The sequence below is a fragment of the Pseudorca crassidens genome, chromosome 2, assembly GCF_039906515.1.
Source record: "Pseudorca crassidens isolate mPseCra1 chromosome 2, mPseCra1.hap1, whole genome shotgun sequence".
In the NCBI taxonomy this organism is placed as follows: domain Eukaryota; kingdom Metazoa; phylum Chordata; class Mammalia; order Artiodactyla; family Delphinidae; genus Pseudorca; species Pseudorca crassidens.
Window position 1 is genome coordinate 183,811,622 of NC_090297.1, and position 23,680 is coordinate 183,835,301.

At 46.9% G+C, this 23,680-nt stretch overlaps 1 protein-coding gene across 5 annotated transcripts; it reads right to left on the minus strand.

The window, feature by feature from the left end:
- Positions 1–1,937: 1,937 nt before the first annotated feature.
- Positions 1,938–23,609, minus strand: DDX59 (DEAD-box helicase 59). Of its 5 annotated transcripts, none has more exons than XM_067729845.1 (8): positions 23,427–23,605; positions 21,466–22,286; positions 20,223–20,390; positions 17,269–17,358; positions 9,706–9,957; positions 8,322–8,474; positions 7,679–7,807; positions 1,938–2,804 (listed from the first exon to the last, which is right to left on the minus strand). In XM_067729845.1, the coding sequence occupies exons 2-8, from the start codon at positions 22,273–22,275 to the stop codon at positions 2,541–2,543; spliced, it is 1,866 nt and encodes a 621-aa protein (XP_067585946.1). In that variant the 5' UTR covers positions 22,276–22,286; positions 23,427–23,605; the 3' UTR covers positions 1,938–2,540. The 5 variants fall into 5 exon arrangements, with proteins under 5 accessions (XP_067585946.1, XP_067585948.1, XP_067585947.1 ...); XM_067729847.1 differs by lacking the exon at positions 23,427–23,605 and adding an exon at positions 23,003–23,115; XM_067729846.1 differs by lacking the exon at positions 23,427–23,605 and adding an exon at positions 22,718–22,994.
- Positions 23,610–23,680: the final 71 nt, after the last annotated feature.

Below are 23,680 nucleotides of genomic sequence, written 5' to 3' on the forward strand. Positions count from 1 at the left end.
AAAAATTCTGATTTAACAATGTGCTTGGTATTAGAAATATGAATAGAATGCCATTGAACGTATCTTATAAAGTGGCACTGCATACCGCAGAGTCTAAAAGCTGCTTAATTTCATTAAGGTGTTTGACATACAAAAGATGTCTGCTTCCATCTGGCAATAAAGCAATTAAAGAGTGAATTCTGTACCTCTGTCACGTAACACAATTAGCAGAAGAGCAAAACAAATGTCTGAGAGCATACATGACTAGTTATTTCAGCTAATTAAAATTTCAAACTGTATAGTAATTCGTCACAAACATCTATTACTTAAAATTTTATCATATGGCTCATCGGTGTAAGGTTGCCATCTCTCCCTTCTTGGGAAGAAGTGGCTCTCATTCAGAGAGTATGTCCTTCCTTCTTGTTCTAGATCTCACGTTCTTTCTTTCATGAAATGAAAGAAGGTAGCTTTTTTAAAAAATAACATCTTTAATTGGGAAAAAAATATTAGCAACACTGGGACCAATGAAAACAAGTTTTAATTTCTGGTCTGTAAATTATTGATATATTAAGGGAGGAAACCACTGCCTTGCAGCCACCTGTCCCCAACAGGAGGGGAGATGGGAGAGGTGGAAGGTGTTGCCAAGATCTCAAGGAGTGAGAGGCTGAGATATGGAGAAGCAGGAAGGACCAGAAATAGGAGTGGGGGGATGGTGGGGGACGAGGAGGGAGGGCAGGGCACTGGTGCCTTCCCTCTTGCCTCTACCCGTGCCGCCGCCGCGCTCTGCACAGCACTGAGGTCTGGTCCGCATAACAAGCCTGTGAGTCAGGGCTCCCTCCCCACCGCTGTCTCCTCCACCTGCTGCCTTGAGAAGGGAGTCTCCAAGAGCGTGGTCCACATGCCCCACGCAATACAAAACCCGGAACGGAGAGCACGCGGCACACGTGGCTGGAAGGTGGTGAACAGAGACACAGGATCGTGTGCCCAGCGGTGGGAGCAGAAGCCAGGGTGCCCGCGCGTTAAGCTGACCAGGGAGGTGATGTTACAGCCCAACAGTACTTGTTTTTGCTTAAATACGTTCCCCTGCAAATGCTGATTTGCAAAGCTTTCTTGCGTTTCTGGTCATACTGCTTTTATCTATAAACACGTCTGAGTCTCCTGAAAAGCTGCCCTTTCTTTGGTGAGTATTACCAACACGTCGACAGCGCCTGGTGTATGTGCAGACTTGTGCTCACTGCACCTCTGACAGCGCCCTGGGCCTTAAGGGTTGCCGCAGCCTGGTCCCTTGAAATACCACTCAACAGTCGGCAGACAGAAATGGGGCAAGAGGGAGTCCTGAGGTTTCGCACACTCTGGGGAGACTCTGACCCCACTGTTCCCATTGGGTGGCGACCACAAACGCTAGGGTTTAGTTACCTGCATTGGTCCCTCACCCCCGGGGAGGATGCTGAGGGTACAATGCTTGTTTAAGTGTCAACATTTAAGTAACATACCTTCTAACTAACCCAGCTAAACCAATACTAATGGTTTTTAAAGAAATGAAAGGATTGCTGCATCAAAGCAAAATGCCCATCCTTCCTCCCAGTGTTTAAAATCATCAGCTGAGAGGTTTGGAAGCCTGAGCCCAGACGGGCCAGCACCTGCACGTGTTTCTCAGGCCGACCCTGGAGGCCACGTGTTTAAGCCGGTGACACCAAGAGATGGACGAACTCAGACCCAGAGGAGAGCTGCCAGTCCTGCCATAAGTGAGAAATACATCTTGGTTTTGTTAAATTCCCCAGACTTTGAAGTTGGTTTATTATGCAGTCTGTAAGCTCTGAGGGCAGGCACAATGTCCACTTGTGTCCTGAGCACTGAACAAACATCCAGAACATAGTGTGAGCTCAGGAAAGATGTGTGGAGTACACTAATACATCTTGTACATTTATTTTTTAAATAAGTCAACTGAATTAGCAAAGTGGCGTTAACATAAAACTATATATTGCTATGCAACATTCACATAAGTCGACATTATTTGATGAGCAGCCCACATCAGATGTAAAATAAATGTACGTTTATCTAGCCGAAAGGAAAACGGAGAGAGAAAATAGATATTTAATTAACATTTCTTCCAAAAGGGGCACTGACCATTTCTTCCATTTTTTATCATTTACTTTTCTGCTAATATTCATTGATTCAACAATAATCCAGGTGCCAATGTGCATGCAGCACAGTGGATATAAAACAGAAGAATCACCATCTGAGTCAGGATGTGTGGGTTTCTGGTTCTGATGATAGCTACAAGGAATCTTTATTGAAAAAAAAAAAAAAAGGACTTTTTCCAGAGAGAAGAAATTTTTACTTCATTTAGTAATTCACTTTCTGTTGTTTTTAATTTATGAAAATTAAAAAGGAAAATAAATACAATATTGCTGTATAAATTTGATAGTCTATTAAAACTTTTTACATCATGTTAACTTTTTGTTTCATGTGCATGTCACATTCATCAAACCATACAGGAATAATGTACAGAAATTTCACTGACAATATGCAATAAAAATTATTCAACGTGGTATCACAAATCATTTTTGAGAATTACTTTTATCATGTTTTCTAATAATGTCCATAAGATTAGCCCCCGTAACCAGATCATTCTGTGTCTGTTTATCCTTCTGCTGCTCCTTTCTCCTCTGGTCGTGAAGGTAAGGGGAATTTAACAACTGCGGGGGGAGAAGGGACCCTGTGGGTTTCACTCGTTTTGCAATATCCCAGAAGAGTCTTTTCGAGTTGTTATTGATGAAAGTAATCGCTGTTCCATTCTGACCTAACCTCCCGACTCTTCCAACCTGAAATGAAATGCAAAGGACGTTTTCAAAATGTTCACATAGAATCTTAACGTCTCTTGAAAGAAAACGAAGACTAGTATTTACAGAAGCTTCACTGAGATGAACATTTGTTCAGAGAGCATTTTTTGAGTTGTTCACCTCAATATACTTGTGAGATCAATTTAGTGGGCTGCCACTAGCACAGTGTTAAGGAAACAACCCAAATAGAAAATAAAAACAAGAAAAGTGAGTATTGTTTGTGAAACTTGTTTCAGTTATGCGCGTGTGTGCATGTTTGTATGTACGTGTAGGGGGTAAGGAGGCAAAGATATTTCTTATTGTGAGTGAGTTAAGGTAGAAACTTTTTGAAAGCTATTGCATTAAGAGCAAAAGGACTGTATCTCCTTTATAGTACTTAAGTGCCTTGAAATGTGAGACTGAAGCAAGTCCATTTTTGCATAAAGTTATTTCTCATTTTGACAGAGTTAAACAGACACAAATTTGTGGAGACCCGTGAGAAGGAACAAAACGTGTCTCCAAATATACTGAGAAACTCTTCAGAAGGGAGGGAAATACACAATCATGGTCAATTTCTGCTCCTTAATTGAAATGTAGAACTTAAAGTATACTCAGATTATCTAAATGAATAGATAGTTCCCGCCAACAGACAGAACGTTCTTAACGCTGTAAAAGAAGAAACTTCTAAAAAAGCTGGAAGGGGTGGCCTGCAGAGAATGAGACTGGGGAGAAATAAGGGAGAGATGCTGTTTTTCAGTATCAGCTTTTGTTTTTACCTGATTTATTTACCTTACTGAGTTGTTTCAATAAAACTAAAAATTAATACCTGCAACTCACAGAATGGGAGAAAATATCTGCAAATCATGTTTCTGATAAGGGTCTCTAGAACATATAAAGAACTTTTACAACTCAAAAGGACAACCCAATTTAAAAGCAAAGGATTTAAGCAGACATTCCTCCAAAGGTATACAAGTGGCCAATGAGTACATGAAATGATGTGCAACGTCATTAGTCATTAGGGAAAGGCAAATCCAAAACACTTCATATCCATGAACCTGGCTATAATAAAAAAAAGAATGTAAATGTCAATGAGAATATGGAGAAAATGGAACACTTATACTTTGCTGGTGGGAATGTAAAACATGAAGCTACATGGGAAAACAGTCTGGTGGTTCCCCAAGATGTTCAACATGGACCCAGCAATTCCATTCCTACGTTTATGTCCAACAGAAATGAAAACACATGTCCACACAAAAACATGGCCTTGGGCGTTCACAGCATTATTCATAGTAGCCAGAAAGTGGAAACAACCTAAATGTCTAGCAACCAATGAATGGATGGACAAATATGGTGTATCCTTACAATGGGATATTATTTGTCAATAAAATACTACAACAAAGTGTGGACCTTGAAAACATTATGCTAAGTGAAAGAAGCAAGTCACAAAAGACCACATACTGTATGATTCCATTTACATGAAATGTCCAGAAGACATAAATCTACCGAGTACAGTTGCGGTTGCCTGAGAATGAGGGTGTGTGCATGTGATGAGGAACTGGGGTGACTGCGGAGGGGCAAGGGGTTTCTTTTGGGGGCGATGAAAATTTTCTAAAATCAATTATACGGATGGCTGCACCACTCTATGAATATATTAAAAACCAATGAACTGTACACTTTAAATTGGCAAATTGTATAGCATGTGAATTACATCTGAGATGTAATTTATACTAGATATGTTATACTGAGATAAAAAGCAGTTAAAAATTAACTACAACGGTCTCCAAATTCTAAAAGATAGCTAGGAAGTTCCCTGGCGGTCCAGTGGTTAGGACCCGGAGCTTTCACTGCTGTGGGCCTGGGTTCAATCCCTGGTCGGGGAACTAAGATCCCACAAAGCCACGCAGCCCGGCCAAAGACAGCTAATGTTAACAATACAAATTATTTCTCCAGAAGCTTACCACTCCTGAAATTAAAAATTAGACACGTGGGAATACTGACTATAATTTTAAATACCCATATCATTTAACCCAGCAGTTCTCCCACTAGGAATTTCTCTTACAGATGCACCTGCAGGAGAGGCCCAGGGAGCTGTGTATACAGGTGTTCACTGCAGCATTAATAACAAAACACTGGAAACATCTGATTGTCCAGCAATGAAGGATTCGTTAAATAAATTACAGGACATCCATATAATACATTCCCATGCAGCCACGAAAATAGAACGAGGCAGATTCAACAAGTAAAAACATTTAAAGAGCTTAGAACAGTGCCTAGCATTAGGCTAAGCACTCAGTACATATTAACACTTACTAAACGGCACCCAGTATGTGTGCTGATAAGGAAAACTGTCTAAGGTCTCTTTAATAAAGAAAGCAGGCACAGACAGACGAATGCATAAAGAAGATGTGGTATAAATACACAACGGAATACTACTCAGCCATAAAAAAGAATGAAGTAATGCCATTTGCAGCAACATGGATGGACCTAGAGAGATTATCATACTAAGTAAGTCAGACAGAGAAAGACAAATGTCATATGATGTCACTCGTATGTGGAATCTAAAACAAAACAAAACAAAAAAATACAAATGAATTTATTTCCAAAACAGAGAGACTCACAGACATAGAAAACAAACTTATGGTTACTAAAGGGGAAAGGGGGAGTGGGAGGAGGGATAAATTAGGAGTTTGGGATTAACAGATACTCACTACTATATATAAAATAAATAAAAAACAAGGACCTACTATATAGCACACAGAACTCTAATCAATATTAGGTAATAACCTGTAAGGGAAAACAATCTGAAGAATATATTATTTATACACACACACACACACACACACACACACACACACATATAGAGCTGAATCGCTGTGCTGCAGACCTAAACTAACATGATATTGTTAATCAACTATACTTCAATAAAATAAATATATTTCCTCGTTAAAAAAAAAAAGAAAGAAGGCACAGAATAGAGGGTATAATATGGTCCCATTTATGTGGAAGGTGTGACAGGGTATGCACATCACATCTGTTTATATGCACACACGCATGCATTTACCGTTTCTGCAGTGTTAACTGGGGGAACCACTCAAAGGTAGGAGGGCTTCCTTGAAAAGACTTACCTTTCACTTTATATCTTTCGTTATTCGCGTTGCTTTGTTATCGTGTGTATGTGTACTTTGATGATTGAAACAAACAAAAAAACACCCAAATACAGAACTAGAAAAGCAGAAGGACCTGTGGCCCCTCTGAGGAGAGGCACGCAGCTCTGCACCTGTCAGCATCCCCGAGGCACGCTGCCTGTATTACAGTGGGTGCAGCGTGGTAACTGCCAGCCACAGGGCTGGCCTGGGGAGAGCAAGAGACGGGTACATAGGTATAACCAGCATGTTCCATGTAACAAGCAAAGAAGCTTCTTAAGTATTTTAATACTCGAGACAGATTTCTGGCCGAAATTATTATTTTTTTCTTTTTAATTAATTAATTAATTTATTTTTGGCTGCGTTGGGTCTTCGTCGCTGCATGCAGGCTTTCTCTAGTTGCAGCGAGGGGGGCTACTCTTCGTTGAGGTGTGCAGCTTCTCATCGCGGTGTCTTCTCTTGTTGCAGAGCACGGGCTCAGTAGTTGTGGCTCGCGGGCTTAGTTGCTTCGCAGCACGTGGGATCTTCCCAGGCCAGGGCCCTAACCCGAGTCCCCTGCACCGGCAGGCGGATTCTCAACCACTGCGCCACCAGGGAAGTCCCATCCAGCCAAAATCATTAAATTGAAAGTTTGGGGCTTCCCTGGTGGCGCAGTGGTTGAGAGTCCGCCTGCCGATGCAGGGGACACGGGTTCGTGCCCTGGTCCGGGAAGATCCCACATGCCGCGGAGCGGCTGGGCCCGTGAGCCATGGCTGCTGAGCCTGCGCGTCCGGAGCCTGTGCTCCGCGATGGGAGAGGCCACAACAGTGAGAGGCCCGCGTACCGCAAAAAAAAAAAAAAAAAAAAAAAAATTGAAAGTTTGGAAGAAAATAAAGTTTAGTTACGTGAACAGTCAGCTCCTGTGGAATAGTCAAATCCCTGAGGCATGGGTAAATGAGGTGGTACCAAAAAAAAAAAAAAAAAAAAGAAAGAAAGGAAAAAAGAGAGAGAGAGCGAGAAGGAGGGAGAGAGAGAGCAGACTGCTAGATTATTAAGTCTTATGAAAAATAAAGCAACAACTCAGTAAGGGCGCTACAGGCATTTCAGTGGGCAACTTCAGTAAATGTGACATTCAGAGGTGATTCTAAGAACATCAGAGAAAGGCTTTACTTGAAGAGTCTGTAAGTGATGCCGGAGAAGGAAGACAGGTAGCGGTCAGTGAGATAACGTGGCGCTCAGAGAGGCTTTATTTCTGAGAGAAAGAAGAGCTGCTGTTATCTCTGGCAGCAAAGGAAAGGAACCAAACTCTGAAAGGTGAAAGTCTAGAGCGAATAAGGGTATGAAGAGGAGATGAAGACATGATTCCTAAAAAAACAAACACTTCAGCAGATCGACTTTATTCTGGCCAGATGCAGCAACTTAAAACAACCTTTTTACACAAAGCCCTCTTTTTCTGCTTATAAAAGCCATTTAATATACTCACTGAAGAAAACAAAAAATAGAAAGAAAATTAAACTACACCAAAAGCTAATCACTTAAATTTTTTAAATAAATGTTTTAGTTTTTTATTTCCAACTGATTTTTAATGCATTCTACACATCCATATCGTTGTGAAAAACATAATTTAGTTTATATATTTTAAAAGCAAAAATACATGCAGTTTTATGCCCTGCTTTCTTTTAACTTACCATTATAACGACAATGCCTTACATAAGAAAATTCATGAGCAGAACGGTGGTAACATATAAAATCTACCTGATGCACGTACTCATCCATGCTGGGAGGCATGTCGAAATTGACAACCAGCTTGACGCTGACCAAGTCCAGGCCTCTTCCTAGGACCCCCGTGCTCACGACAACTTCATAGTCTCCTTCAAGTAAACCCTTTCCAAAACAGCAACAAAATTCATTATTGAGGATTTTTCTTGAGTGGTTTTCTGTCGTTCAGATTATCCTTTCTTTTCTCAACACTTTCTTCAACACTGGTGTTGCAATACCTTCGTAGTAAGTATAGGTCTTAGTACATCTGAGAGACATATGTAGCTTAAAGGCCTTCCGACCCCAACCCCCAATTTTTTCCAATAATTTATTCAGGCAAACCTTTTCCAAAGGTGAACTACTCTATGCCTCAGTCCAAAGTGACCTGATTTCAGAAATGGCGGATTCTGAATGATTAATCTATTTAGTAGACAATCCCTAGGGGACAAGCTTATTGCTCCCAAAACACAGAAGCCTGAGCGAGAGAAACAATTAACTTCACACCGCTGTGTGCCTGAAGTTCTCAGGGTCATTAAAAAAAAAGGTCTGCTTTAAAAAGCAGCAGATAATATGGTATTTCTTGAAAATGAGGCAAAACAGATTTACAGGAAAGAGAAGACAACAGAACGCTGGGTGTCACCTTCAGTATGTTTTTCCTTTCCGGCTGTGACTTTTCCGAGTGCACAGAGGTGCTTTTCAGACCTGTGATTTTCTGAACGGCCTCGCTCAACAGATCTGCTCCTAGTTTGCAGTCCACAAATACTAACACTGGAGGCTTAAAGAGTTTCTTATCCTGAAACATTAAAAACACATATTTAAAATTATTGCTATAACATAATTTACAATGGGACGTTTTTCTGAGAGCTTTAGTATAAGCTAGTTATCAACAGGTTTACCAACACTGCTAAGAAGGAAAAAAGGCACATTCTATTAAAATGAGTGTTTTCTTTAAAATATGCACAAACAGAAGGCAAACAGTGTACGTCCTTCACGCTTCTGCATCACCTCATGAAAACTGCAGAAATGATTTTAAGTGCAATTTAAAATTTCCAAAATTGTTCGTAAGTCAAAATAAACCATATTTAACGTAATACTGTATTTTTAACAACTACGCTTATACATACCACCCACTTAACAAATTTCTGCTTAAACCAGTTACTGTTAAAAAAATTCTATTTCTCAAGGACAGAACAGCCAAGAAAGAACTTGTCTTTACCTTATATATAAAACTACTAAAAATTTTTGAAACAAAAAAAATATTCTTTGGGAATAACCTTGATATTTAAATATCTTTCTATAATAGTGCGAAAAAAACCAACCTCGCATCTATACTGCATGTTTTCACAAATAAAAATTTACTTGAACCCTAAAGAATTCTGAAGTAAGCAAAGCAATTTATTATTAAACATCTACAGCAGGTTCCCCTGAAGCTGCATCTAAAAAGCACTCTCTCAAGAACTGTGCAGACTGCTTCTCTGGTGGCCCAGTGGTTAAGAATCCTCCTGCCAAGGCAGGGGACACGGGTTCGAGCCCTGGTCTGGGAAGATCCCACATGCCGCGGAGCAACTAAACCCATGCGCCACAACTACTGAGCCTGCGCTCTAAAGCCTGCGAGCCACAACTACTGAGTCTGTGTGCCACAACTACTGAAGCCTGCTCACCTAGAGCCCGTGCTCCAACAAGAGAAGCCACTGCAATGAGACGCTTGCGCACTGCGACAAAGAGTAGCCCCCGCTCGCCACAACTAGAGAAAGCTTGCGCACAGCAATGAAGACCCAACACAGCCAAAAATAAATAAATAAAATAATAAATACATTTATTTAAAAAAAAAAAAGAACTGTGGAGACTTCCCTGGCGGTCCAGTGGTTAGGACTCCATGCTTTCACTGCAAAAGGCCCGGGTTCAATCCCTGTTCGGGGAACTAAGATGCCACAAGCCATGTGGCCAAAAAAAGCAAAAAAACAAAAAACTGTGAAAAATGCAAGTGCAATCTACAAAGCAGGGCTGACCGCTTTACCACTCACATTCAAGATTTCAAACAGTTTCTTCTTTTTGGCTGGTTCTTCCACCCATAACACAATCTGGCGCACGTTGGAGCAGGGCAGGTTCTTCTCCCCAGTGATGATTCTCACGGGGTCGCGCAGAAGCTGGCTTGCGAGCTGCTCTATGCTGGCTGGAATCGTGGCCGAAGCCAAAAGGGTCTGACAGTCACGAGGCACATTTTCCAAAACGTCAAGCACTTGCTGTTGAAAGCCCATCTTTAACATGGTATCAGCCTAAACAAAATCATTGTAAAGTTAGTCCTACACGAAAACCCAGGGCCACCCCAGAAAAAAACCGGATACAATTAAGAACGTAAAAAACTTAAAACTCTTTACACGGAAAAATACACCACAATGTCAAAAGCCAAAGGATTAACTGGGAAAAAAATATATTTATATAAAACTACATATTGTGTAACTACGTTTATAATGATATACAAAGATTTTTACTATGGCATTAGTAATAGTGGCCAAACCCCCCCCCCCCACCATATACAGCCTAAATATCCAACAGGAGGAGACTTGGTAAGTAAATTATGGTAGACCCATACCATACAACACGGTGCTAGCATGAAAAATGACCAGAGAGCTCTTTATTCCTGCTAGGAGAAAAGAAGCAAAATAGAGAACACTATGTATAACATGAGACCATTTGTGTATATACTCAGGAAAGTTAATTGCTAACTCTGGAGAGAAGACCTGTGAGCTGGGGGGGGGGGGGGGGGAACAGTTTTATTCTTCATTTTATAGCTTTTCGCAAAGTTTGATCTTTTTTTTCTTTTTTTCGGCCACACCGTGCAGCATGTGGGATCCCAGTTCCCCAACCAGGGACTGAACCTGCACTCCCTGCATCAGAAGCACAGAGTTTTAACCACTGGACCACCAGGGAAGTTCTTGAATTTTTTTTTTTTTTTTACCATGAACATATATTTATAATAAAATATGATTTTAAATAAACGAAAAAAATTTAATTTGGGGGTTTTCACTTCTGTATATACCTCTGCATTGCTGGTTTCTAAAAACAATGAGGGACTTCCCTGGTGGTCCAGTGGTTAAGAATCCGCCTTCCAACACAGGGAACGAGGTTTCAATCCCTGGTCTGGGAACTAAGATCCCAAATGCCGTGGAGGCCCGCGTGCCGCAACTACTGAGCCCGTGAGCCGCAACTACAGAGCCCACCTGTTCTGGAGCCCGCACACCACAACTACAGAGCCCACACGCTCTGGAGCCTGTGTGCCACAACTAGAGAGAAGCCTGTGCGCTACAACGAAAGATCCCGCATGCCGCAACTAAGACCCAACGCAGCCAAAAATAAATAAACATTAAAAAAAATAAAAATAGGGGCTTCCCTAGTGGCGCAGTGGTTGAGAGTCCGCCTGCCGATGCAGGGGACACGGGTTCGTGCCCCGGTCCGGGAAGATCTCACATGCCGCGGAGCAGCTGGGCCTGTGAGCTGTGGCCGCTGAGCCTGCGCGTCTGGAGCCTGTGCTCCACAACGGGAGAGGCCACGGCAGTGAGAGGCCCGCGTACCACAAAAAAAAATAAAGAAAGAAAAAAAATAAGAAAAGTTAAGGCTATCTTGATTTTCAAATATAATCTGGGTGTCTATAATTTTGGAAAATAAGACATTGAATTGTTTTAGTGTCCACTAATGTGCTGTCAGTTAGACTGAAGCTTGATCCCTTGTTTTAATATTATTCACTCTATGACATTTAAAAAATATGAAATTATCATGATGGTCTGGGTTTGATCCTGGCTCTACCTATGACCTCAAGCAAGTTAATGAAGAGCTTTAAGCCTTAGTTTTTCCCTTTATAAATGGAAATGATAATAGTAACTACCTCCTGGGGCTGTGATGAGGATTAAAGAGATAAAGTATATAAAGTACCAGCAAGGTCCTTCTCAGTGTTTCAACTAACTAGCAGACAGAGAGAACACACACCCACAGTGTGTCTGCAAACATCCCCACGTGCCTCAGTAATCCCACTAAGCCCCATTCATCTCAGTAGATGGCCTTGCTTCTCCTGGTTCAGAAAAAATAAGACCATGAGAAATAAATTCCTTCAGTTTCTCTTCTCACCCAAACTTCCTGGAAGAGTCCTCCAGCCCTGCGGTCTCTCTCCCCCGCCTCCCCGCCCTCCCCCCACTGTCCGGTCCAGGGCTCACCTCCCGCCCCTCACCGGCTCCTTCAGGTCTTCAATCACTCCCCAGGTGCCACATTCAACAGCCATTTTTAAGTCTTTGTCTAACTCTTTTTAAGATGCAATTATTATTATTATTTTATTTAAAGAGTATGCTGCTTTCTTTTTTAAAAAAAGTATTTATTTATTATTTATTTTTGGCTGTGTTGGGTCTTCGTTTCTGTGCAAGGGCTTTCTCTAGTTGTGGCAAGCAGGGGCCACTCTTCATCGCGATGCGTGGGCCTCTCACTATGGCGGCCTCTCGTTGCGGAGCACAGGCTCCAGATGCGCAGGCTCAGTAGTTGTGGCTCACGGGTCTAGTTGCTCCGCGGCATGTGGGATCTTCCCAGATCAGGGCTCGAACCCCTGTCCCCTGCATTGGCAGGCAGATTCTCAACCACTGCGCCACCAGGGAAGCCCTATTATTAGTTTTAAATACTAGAAGTAATAACGCGCTCACTGTAGAAAACTTGGTAAACAAAACAAAGTAGAGAAAACCAAACTCGTCCATCATCCCACTACCCAGACACCAGCACTGCCTCACTTACTATCCATGTCCTAACTGTGTCTGGAAACCCTCCCTCCGCTCCCTACAGCCACCACCCTGGCTCAAGCCCTCCCCCCTCCCTCCTGGGAACCAGCCTGCTTGCTCAAAGGCTATTCTCCACGTGGAGAATATGAGTCTGAGTATAATACACTCAGGCTTAAAATCCTTTAAAGTTTCCCAGTGTCTACAGAATAATGTCTGAATTCTCAAGGCCAGGAGAAAATGAAAAAGAAATACAATGACTATGGTTATTTCAATGGGAATATGGGTGTTTTTCCTCCTGTTTCTAACTTCTCTTTAATGTACGTGGATTACTCATAGAATACAGTTGTTATTCAAACTGCAGAATGGGCCATGAAGATCATTTTTTAAAACCACAAAATAGGACAGAATAAAACATATGAGAATAGAGAAATCACAGGTCACAAGGGTAAGTATTGTTTCATGAAAGTTCTGTTTCATTTACACACACACACACACACACACACACACACACACGCCCCTACCTAAACAATATTTATGACTGGTTCCCATCTAAACTGCACTTTTTGAAAGCCATTATCAATCAGACCTTGGGAAAATCTTACTCTTTCTACACCTCAGTTTCCATTTATAAACCTATTTCCTACCTACCTTAGAGGGATGTTAACAGATTAAAATGTGGGGGAACATGTACTTTAAAAAACCTCTTAGAATTAAAAGCACTACTTAAATTTAAGGTGATTCAAATAGTAGAGCCACTCACAATGAACACAAGGCTACTCTGAAAATCTCAGAGTCCCCGGGGGGAGACGGCACTTGGATACAGAGTAAGCATTAGTAAGGTAAGAGGTGAACGTAGGTGTCCCCTAATTAAACAGCAAACCTGGCCTAATTTTCTGGGGACTGTTCTTGGTGTCACCTGCATTTCTTCACTGCTCGTGATGTCCTTAATCCCAGACAATCTGACTTCCATCTCTGCCACCAAAACTTCACTCCTGAGGGTCCCCAGGCTAAACATTCACTCCACTCAGCAAACCTTAACTCGTAGCCAACGGTGGCTGACAGTCCCCATTCGATGGGCATTTACTGGACGCTGGGCACCTTTCAAGGGAGCATGGTGGGAGGTGGGCACCATCGCGACCCCGCTTTACAGATGTGGAAACTGAGGCACATGACACAGTGCCCTACGATGTGGTGGAGCTGGGCTGTGGACTGGGGACCACTGTCTCCAAACCTACGTCATGAACACCAAGCTCAATGCTGTGTGCTCGACGGTGAGGACACGGAAGGAGACCCTACCTTTCCAGAATTGATGGTCCAGAAGGGAAACTTACTATGTTCGTATCCTCGAAACATGATACAGTTAAATGACAGCACGGCACATCCTGACCAGCACTTCCTCAAGCCCTGGTCTTCCTTCCCTCCCTGGCTCTCCTTTTTCAGACAATTTCTGTACGTCAATGAGCCGGTGGGCTACGTCCCAGGCTCCCTCCGTCTCAACCCATGCTCTCTCTCCAGGAAGCTCAACAAGTTCCAGGGCTCTGTGCACCACGGACACGTCAAAGATGCCGCAAACCTCACTCGGGGCCATAACCGCCTCCCTGGACTCAAGTGGTGGAGACTCACTGCCCACTCCGTGGCCCCAGCTGGACCTCAAGGCCCCTGGAATTTAACACGTTCAAAACAGACCGTCTCTCCCACTGCCAGACCCAGTCCTACTCCAGCAGCATCTCGGGAGACGGCACCATCCGGCACCTCTGTTTCGTCTCTCATCATCATCACCCCACCTCCGATCCATCAGCAGCCCCGCAGACTCCGCTGACGTCCGTGCGGACCCGACTCCCGCCTCGGCCGACCAGAACCCGCTCACCTCAGGCAAGGAGACAGATGCCCGAGGACGTGTCACAGGTGCTCCTCCTTGGCCCAAGCCTCCCGAGACCTCCCATCACTCCAGGAGGGCGCCCGCCCGGCCCGGCCTCCCCCTCGCCCCTCCTGCAAGCCCGTCTCCCTCCCCGGACCTGCCCCACTCGCCACTTGTCCTCACCTGTCCCCCTGTGGCCGGCGGCCCTTCTCCCACTCGGAGTCCTTCCTCCAGACGGATCTCTGCGTGGCAGCTGCTGCTCTTCAGCCCCCCAGAGGCCCCTCCCACCTGAGGGGCCCCCTCTCCTCGGGCGCCTCTGTCCCGTCACCTTGTGTACACGCCTGTGTCACAGCTCACCTCGCTTTCCATCACATCCTCACAACCAAGAACAAAGGCTAGCACGGGAAAAGCCCTAATGGATTTGACAGATAAGCATTCATTACTCTCAGCACTGTACGTCAGCAGGTAGGACGGTCCGTGTGCCCCAAGCCTCCCTAAAGGGAAGCAGTACAAACATTCCTGGACTCCACCCGACCCACGGAACCAGAGCATCCAAGCACGAGCTCTGGTTCTCCATCTCAGCCACCGGGGAAACGGCAAACAGTGCGCCTGGTCGCAGGGTGGAGCAGGGACGGTCTGCGCACGGGTCCCCGGAGCAGAGACGAGGGGGCCTGAGGTCTGCAGGGCGGCTCCAGAGGGAAGGTTCTGAGTCATGGACACGGAACGAAGGAAGAGCAGGCGGAGGGGGTGGGAGAGAATCCTCGGGACACGGGGGACGCAGAGGGTGGCAGCAGATTTTCCTAATCTTAAAGGACTGTCAGACTTCCGGCCTGACCATTCCTGTGTCCGGCCCCCTCCCCCCGCCCCCGAACAGTGGCCCCTCTCCCCAGGGACATCATTTGTTCCCGGTTTCCTCTGGGCTCTCAGACCACCTCTCTGTTCACTGACTTGTCTTCAGCTGCAGAAGGCAGAGCCTCAGCCCACTGCTCGTCTCTCTCAACTTCCTCCTTAGAGAAGCCAGCACGTCCCGCGGACTCTCACGCATGGGTCTGGTACCTGCCCCTTCATCCAGCACCAACTCGAGTGTGTCTACCAGGCCCCAGCCCGTTCCCGTGGGCCCTAAATCAAGGCACACCCCACCCACCTTCGTCCTCCCGCGTGTCCGGTCATCACACGACCCGTAAGTGATTCCCTGTGACCCTCAGGCGAACCCCGACGCCTGCCTCCATTCCGTCCCCGACCCTCCCCCCTCTTCTGGGCCGATGGCTGGCTTTCTTCTTCCTCCTCTAATTCCCCAGCATGGGCAGCAGACCTCGTCAACCACCAATTCCCACGTGGCACACCCGCCCGTCTCTCCCGCCAGCCCCGCACACGTGCACTGCACCCGACAGAGTCTGCTCGCCTTGGTCTCTTCACCTGGGACACTGGATGCATCCTCTACTCTTCTAAATCCTTTTCCCTCTTCCGAGGCTCAGGTCAAGTCCCGTGACCTCTGAGAAGCCAACGCGCCGACCCTCTCATTTCTCCTCCTGAACCCTGAGCACATACACGGTCCTACTGACAGCTTGCATCGGGGGAGGGCAAACCTCGGCTCTCCGGACGAATTCAGACCTTCACCTGCTCTTGTAAACAGGGCACCTTGTAGGCTTGGAGGGTGTTTACAGCTTCTTTGTGACGCCACCCATCTCACCCAGGGCTCGTCCCCTGCACCCAAAGAGCACCTCTGTGCTGACTTCAGTTTCAGTATGTGACCGATTATGCTGTTGACCGGCTCCTCTCCCCTGACCACACAGGAGCCACGTCCCCAGTCACCGAAGAGCTGGGCATCGGTGCACTTCTGCCGGACAGCACTCCTCGGGCACCATCACCTTGAGCGCAGCCCTGGGGTGCCCCGGACACCTTGTTAATGTAAGAAAACGAAAATGCTCTGAAGACAGGGGGGCGTGAATGAATTCTCTACTAGGATCATCCTCTGGCTCATGAGACGGGGAGGGGAAACCTAAGGACATGGGCTTATCCACAGGGGAAACCCAGCCACACGTTCAGGGTGGCAGCAAGGACGAGAACCCAATGCAACACATCAGGTCCCCCAAAGGCCGGGCCAGGAAAACGCTGACTTAGCAGCACTTTCTAAAGGACTGGATCTTATCTTACATTTATACGGGACTTTTCAGTGCGAGACGTTTTCACAACCACGACTCTTCCTTGCCACGACTCTGGAAAATGAAATGACTTGCCCAAGGTCTCACAGCAGGCGCAGTACAGGCTCAAACCCCCGTCTTCTGGGTCTTGGCTGTGTTGTGGCCAAGGCTGTCCCGAGGCTACTCCCTGGTGCCACAGACGCAGGCCAGGTTGCTGTCACTGGTCGGCACTGATCACTGCTGGGTAAGCCCAAGGCTCTGCCCCGTCACAGCCAGCAGGACGAGCATGCAGGCAGGACAGCCGTGCCCCCCACCCTGTCCCGTTGGTACGTGCTGGATTACCATCAAATAATAACACATTCACTTCTTATTAAGCAAGCCCAAAGTACAAAAATGCCTATTTGCTATATGCAACACAGAAACCACAACCACAGACACCTGCGTCCACATAGAAAAAAGTAAAGAACCTCCTCCAACTAAGCATCATTAGCTACTTCCAAAATTCCCACTGAGTTACTGGCCACTGATTTCTTTCTTTTTTCTGTAGACAAATGACACTCAGCATGTTTAAAAAACTTAACACTTGAGAATACAGTATGCCTGTTAAGTTTACATTTTCAATCAATTAGGACAAGACAGTGGTGGTTTAATTTCAGTTTAGCTGCAGTGCTACACGAGAACCAGCTTAAGAACCACTATTGCCAATTAAAAAAAAATCCCTGAGTTGTTTTCCTTTGGGAGAGAAAATGCCTGAAAATATACAATGCAATTATATAACTATAACGCGCTTTTCACAGATTATATAAAACTCTGTTTTTAAACACCACTACTTACTTCATCCACTACTACAATTTTTATACCGCCAAGTTCTACAGCGCTCTGCTTTATTATATCCAGAAGTCGCCCAGGAGTTGCTATGATAACCTGAACGAAAGAGAAAAGGCAAATTAGAAAGTTCGATCGCGTTCATTCACTCACGTATTCCTTCATTCTACACTTACTGAGTGGCCAATGCATGCCAGACTCTGGTGTAAGTACTCGGAACTCGATGATGAGTAAGTCAGACTTGGTCTCTGCTCTCGTGAAAGTCATGACACTAAGGAAGAAACAGAGCCAACACGTGCTCACGAGAATCACGACAGGGTGTTATCAACGGAGGGATGTACTCAGTGCTGCTAAAACACAAGCCAACACCCACGGGAGTAGTGGGAGTGAGCACGACCGGCAGGTCCAGGGAGAGGGAAGGGCATCGTGACCGGTGAGCTCGGAGGCGGGGAGGCTGGCGTGGGTGGAGGGGGGAGAAGGCAGCTGAGGCCTGAGAACCTGGCAGGGCCCACGCTGGGAGGGTCTTACGAGCACGCTCACCGCTATCTGGCTCCGTGAACAAGTGCAAACCCCTTGCCCTCTCTGGGCCTGCTATTTCACTTTTAAATTACGAGGCTGGGTACAATGAACTCTAAGGTCACTCAAGGGTCTTAACAGTTTTATCATGTATTAGCTGAAGTTGTGGTTAAAAGTAGAGGCTTAGTGAAACTTCAGCAGGAATCGTGGCTTCAGCATTTAATAATGGTGTGAGTCTCTGTTCTCTCGTCGTAAGATGGAAATGCTGAAAACTATCGTGGGGATTATATGAGACAGTGTCGGGATAACTCTGGTGGAGTTACAAATGACCTCCTATGTTCAGCTGTACCCACTTTTCCAGTCTACACCCGCACAGTGGTAACATCGCCGCGGATGACAAAAGGTCTGTATCCCCAGAACACAGGGTTTGGCGTGGGTACTTCAGACATCCACAGATATCAAGTCAATTTTAATTACTTTGACTTGAGTTCACGCCTTCTCTTCCGTTTTCCCCTCTGATGGTTTGGAAGTTATCAACTTTTTTCATTCTTTGAGTGCTTCGCCTTGAATGTCAACAAAGCTCTAACTTAATATAAAGTTAACCGGCACTTTTAGCTTGTTCTTGAAAGATCCAGGGCGCTGCTTTACGGCGATCGCACCTCGCCTGCCCTTACACGCTGTGGGATGGTATTCACCCCATTATTTTGAAACCACGGCTTGCTCCTGGTCACTGTTCGCTTGGCCTGTGTCTGTTTAGCTTCGCCCACACGCTTACTGCCGACTTTGCACCAGCTTCCCTTCCACCCCCCACCTTCCTCTCTGGAATCTTCTTTATCTGCAGAAGGGCTTCCTCCAGAAGTTCCTTTAGATGGTCCACTGGCAATACACTCTCTCGGTTTTGTTTATCTGAGTAGGTCTTCGTCTTGTCCTTACTCTTGAAATATAGCTCTGCCGAGCACACAGACGCTTCAGCTGCTTTTCCTCCCAGAGGGTAGGTGTCTGTGAGTCCTGGCCCGGGCGGCAGGGGGTGCGGCAGCCGGGCGAGGAGGGGTGAGGCCGTGTAGGGCAGAGTCCAGGGAGGAAGGCATCGCTGTGACGGAGGGACACTGGTGACATGCCGGGGGATGGGGCAGATAAATAACTACATAAAGGATAAGGGATGGCAGGTTTCTCATCGTCAGAGTTACCAACGTGGAAACAGAAAACGTAAAAGGAACCTTGTGATGAATGAGAACTGGAAATATCAACATGAACTCATGGTCTCGGATAGGCTGAGGTCCCAGAAGCAATGACAGTCCAACAGCAAGGAGCCCAGGTAGAGCCCAGGTCTCGGTTTCTGAAGACTATTCTCCACACCAAAGGAGCCAGGGCTCCGTGGAGAGAGTTCCAGGGCCGAGGCCAGGAAAGAACGAGGTAAGGACGGAACATCTTCTTTAGATGGAAAGTAAGAAAGTAGTCAAAGAATGACAAGGATATGATAAAAGGACACAGAAACCGACTGGAAGGTGCTTCCACTGGTCAAAGAGATTATACCCCTGTAAAAAAAACAGGGAGCCATGAGTCCGTACTGATACAAAAAAGTAAATAAGTGGAAAGTTTGGGGAAGCTCAATAAATTTACAACCTGAAAGTACTCCCCTTAAAATACTTATTCAACACAAAGGGTACAAACAAACTCTACAGTTTTAACTTGGCAGATAAAAGCACCAGTCAAAGGACAAATTGAAACTGTGCGCCACTTAGAAGGACATAATGGAAAGGAAAGCGTCTCTTCTGTGATGTCCTGTTAAAGAACTAAATTCAAGAGCCACAACTTGAATCTCATCAGTTCAGGGCTGTTCTTCCAGGTAAGCGGCTTATAATCCTTAAAAAGTGCCAAGATCCTGAGAAAAAAGGAAAGATCGGTTCCAAACTGAAGACACTGAGAGACATGACAGCTACAAGCAACGGAAGACTCTGAGCTTGACGGAAAACAGCTGACGGGACAACTAGCAAAACCTGAGTGGGGTCGGAAGCGCGACACCAATGTTAACGCATCCCAACAGACCAGCGTGAACTTCCTGGGTCTATAACTGGATTGTGATGATGAAGGACAATGTCCTTGTTTGTAGGAATCCCGCTCTAAAGTGTATCAGCCACGATCCTGAGGTAAGGCCCACCTTTCGGAGATTCATCTTCTCAGCCGTGAAAAGAGGGGGTACGCCACCCCACCTCCCAGAGCAAACGCAATGATTAAAGGTGGTAATGGCTGTGAGAACGTCCAACTGCGTTGGGAAAACAAAAGGCACCTCCCTAACCTGTGCTCCTGGCCTTCCCCACAGAAAGGCTCACATGGCAAGACTTTAAAGGCCACCTAAAATCACACTCTGAAGTTCCTCAGGGGGCGAAAACCCTTAGTTCCTGCATTGCTTAGGTCCTCTGCAAAGGCGTTCGGTCCAGGGAGCCCACCTGAACGCGCTGGCGCAAGCGATGGAGCTGCGGGGGGGCGGGCAGGCCCCCCACCAGGAGCGCGGTCCTCATGCGGGGCAGGCCGCTCATCAGTTCCTTGGCCTGCTGCTCTATCTGGATGGCCAGCTCCCGCGTGGGCGTGAGGATGAGCGCGGATGGCATCTTGCTCTGCAAAGATGTGAAACACACCAGCAGTGAGCTCTGCTGCTGTGGACGCAAGCCTCAAGGCAGCCCCAGGAGCACTTTTCTTTGAAAGTGGTCCCATCAGCCCACCGGCCTTCTGCTCAACTGCAAAATTCTCCTCCAAAACCAGCATAAATTGCACCCATTTCTCACATAACACAGACAGACAATGAAAGACCCCACCATCAGGACCAGGGAGAGGCGTCTGCCTCAATCACGGCGGGAAAACTGAAGCTTGGCTTCCCATCGACTGGCCTGTGCGACCTTCAGCCAGCCTCCTCGGAAGAGAAACCTGCTGGTTGCCCTGAAGATCTGGGTGAAGACTGGCATCCTACCCTCGACTTCCCCTCGGCGCTCTTGTAGATTCACTTCTTTCTTTGTCAGGAGACCTTACTTATACAAACATTCTATTTTGGTCTTCCGGTGAGTTTCGTCTATATTTTGAAAATCTAGTCTTTTATTTTTTTCTCACATTATCTTCTACTACGCTTTAGCGTTCCAAAATTTCCTCTATCTCTTCTCCCTTTGCCTACATTTCTCACTCCTTTCCTCCCTTGCCATCCTCCAAACCTCACAAACTCCCTAGTACTTGGCAAATAATTACTCAAAACGTCTGTTAAACTAATTATGTGCAGGAGTGCTTATAAACCAACGAGTAAGGCAAGGTGGTATCATTTTAAGATGAAACGCAGGTCACACTTAGCGGTATATTTTGAAACTCTACAATAGTGTTCTGACTTTGGTATCAGGTTTTTCAAAACACAAAATCGAAGCAGGCTAGATTGACACAAAAATCACAGCTCACCTGGTCAGCAGGATTTTCGCCCCAAACCCAAAGCCTGTTCCTTGAATAGAAAATGTGTTAAAAAGACAACACTTTGTAAGGAAAGCAATTTTTTAGACCTTCAATGAAGAGACTGGTTCAATATAATAAAATTTAGTTCCAGTGACTAAAGATCGAAGTACTTGGTTTCAGTTTGCAATTTTAACGTAGTTGAGGATGACGCTTGGTAAACACCTTGACTGTTCTTGAGGCTCATACAGGTGAGCTCTACCTTACCTGAAACAGAGCTCGCATGATGACGGGAAGCAGGAAGGCGGCCGTCTTCCCAGAGCCAGTGTCGGCGCTGGCCAGCACGTCTCGGCCCAGAAGCCCCAGGGGGACCATCTGCATCTGGATGGGGGTGGGGATCTCGTAGCCCGAGGTCTTCAGGTTGAGGTTTAAGGCCTCAGGGAAGCCGCAATGCTCAAAGTCAATGATGGGCCTGGGGACACCTGGCCCTTGAACCACGATTCCCAGCTGCCGTCTGAGGTTTTCAATCTGGTCCTCCCGAAGGTTCGAGATGAAGGCGTGCTCGGTGTACACATACGAAGCAGGATGTGGAGCCGCTGGCTCAGAATCCGCTTTCTGTGGACCGCCCGGAGCTAACAGCGCCTCTGCTCCGCGCACCTGCAGAAGGTGTTTTGCTTTACACTCCAGGCTACACACGTCTTCATCCGTCTCATTGCAGATGTACTCTCCGTAGCGCCCGCATACCACGCACACCGGCTCCCCGGGCTCGGCTTGGCGCTGCGTTTTGGAGAAGGACTTCACCGGCTCTTCGAGGAGATCGCTGTCCTGCGCCCGTTGCCCGGGTCCAGCCAGACCCCCCTCAGGCACCTGGCTGGCAGGCCCGGGGAGAGGGCACGGCTGGGCGCCGTGATGCGCCGCTAGTGCAGCTTCTTTGGTACCCGGGGCATCATCAGCTGGACCATCCCCGCCCGCACCCAGCTGGGGGTCTTCTGCTTCTGGTTTGACTTTCTTGGCTGCACAACTTCTACCATCATCGTCAGCATTCCGCCTGACTTTCAGGGATCTTGGAACGAACATCCTTCAATATTCTGTGGAAGAAATTATACACAGAGATTTATTTTACCCTCAATAAAGTCACAGATAAAGAACCCTAAGTTCATCATGTCCCCAGGTTTTGCTTCAAAAGAACAAAGAAGGCGATGCTCCCATCAAGCTTCCCTTCCGCCCCCGCCCGAGTCCGCCGGGTGAGGACAGTTCTGTCTGCATACACTGCACACGGCTTCACACCACTGACCTCCGTCTGTGGACTGACTTGCACTTTGACATACCAGACATCACAGAAATTCTGGGGTAAACCCTTCTGTTACACGTTCACAAACGAAAACACAAAAAGAAAAAGGTCTACTTCACAACTGGAGTCTTTAAAACGAAGCCACAAGATCACTAGTAACACGTGTGCAGCAGTTACTAGGTTCCAAGGTCAGAGCTGAGCGCGAAGTACACACGCGTGTTCTCTTACGTGGGGTCAGTTCTCACGGGGGACTCAGCACCTGGAGGCTGAGGGACTTGAAGCTCACACCTTCTCAGCGTGTGCAAGCCTCCAACCACAGCGCTTCCCATTTACAACCAAACAGGTTTTTGCAAAATGACAGCGTTTGGTAAACAGGCTTTAACCTAATTTGGGGGCTGCCAAATATGCTAAGAAACATTTTTCTCAAAACAAAAATTCTTAGGATACATTGCCAGATTCCATTTTTCCAGAAAAATTCCAACGAAATTACAAGTGAAGGTCTAGGGTTACCACCTCAAGTCCCCGAAAAGGTCAAGGGGGTGGGGGTGGGGGGCGGCTGTACTCGAGAGGGAGGAGCTCGAAACGCAGGTCCCCGCGACGGAACAGAGGCGGAGCTGGCGGGGCTGCAGACGCGTTGCTCCTGTTCGCGCCAACGCCCCTCCCCTCCCCCGGGCGTCGTCCCTCCCCCCTACATCAACCCCCTCGTGCGTCGCCCGCTCCACCGCGGCTCCGCACGCAGAGGCGCGTGACGTCACAGCGCTGCCATGGCCCGGGCGGAGCGCGCTGGGCACGAGGCCGGAGGTTGGGGCGGTGACAGGGAGTGGGGGAGGGGACTGCGCAGGGGCCCGTCCCGCTGCCGCGGCTCGGCGCCCGGGTCCCGCACGAGAGGAGTAGGACGGGAGGCAGGCCCGAGCCGTGGGGCCGGGGGCACGCTCACCCGCGCGGACTGCGGCCGCGTCCGCTCCCTCTCGGGTGCAGCTCCCCCTTGAGGCGCTGGGCCGGGCTTCCGGCCGATGAGCCCGGCCACGCGGCCACGCGGCCACCCTGCCGCTGGGGAACCGTGCGGAGCGCAGATTCCACTTTTCCGGCTTTTGGGATGCGCCGCTGCGCGCGGGGAAGGCGGGGCCCGACGGAGAGGCCGGAAGGGAGGGGGCGGGGGCGGGCAGTTCCGCGCGTTTTCCACGCCCCTTT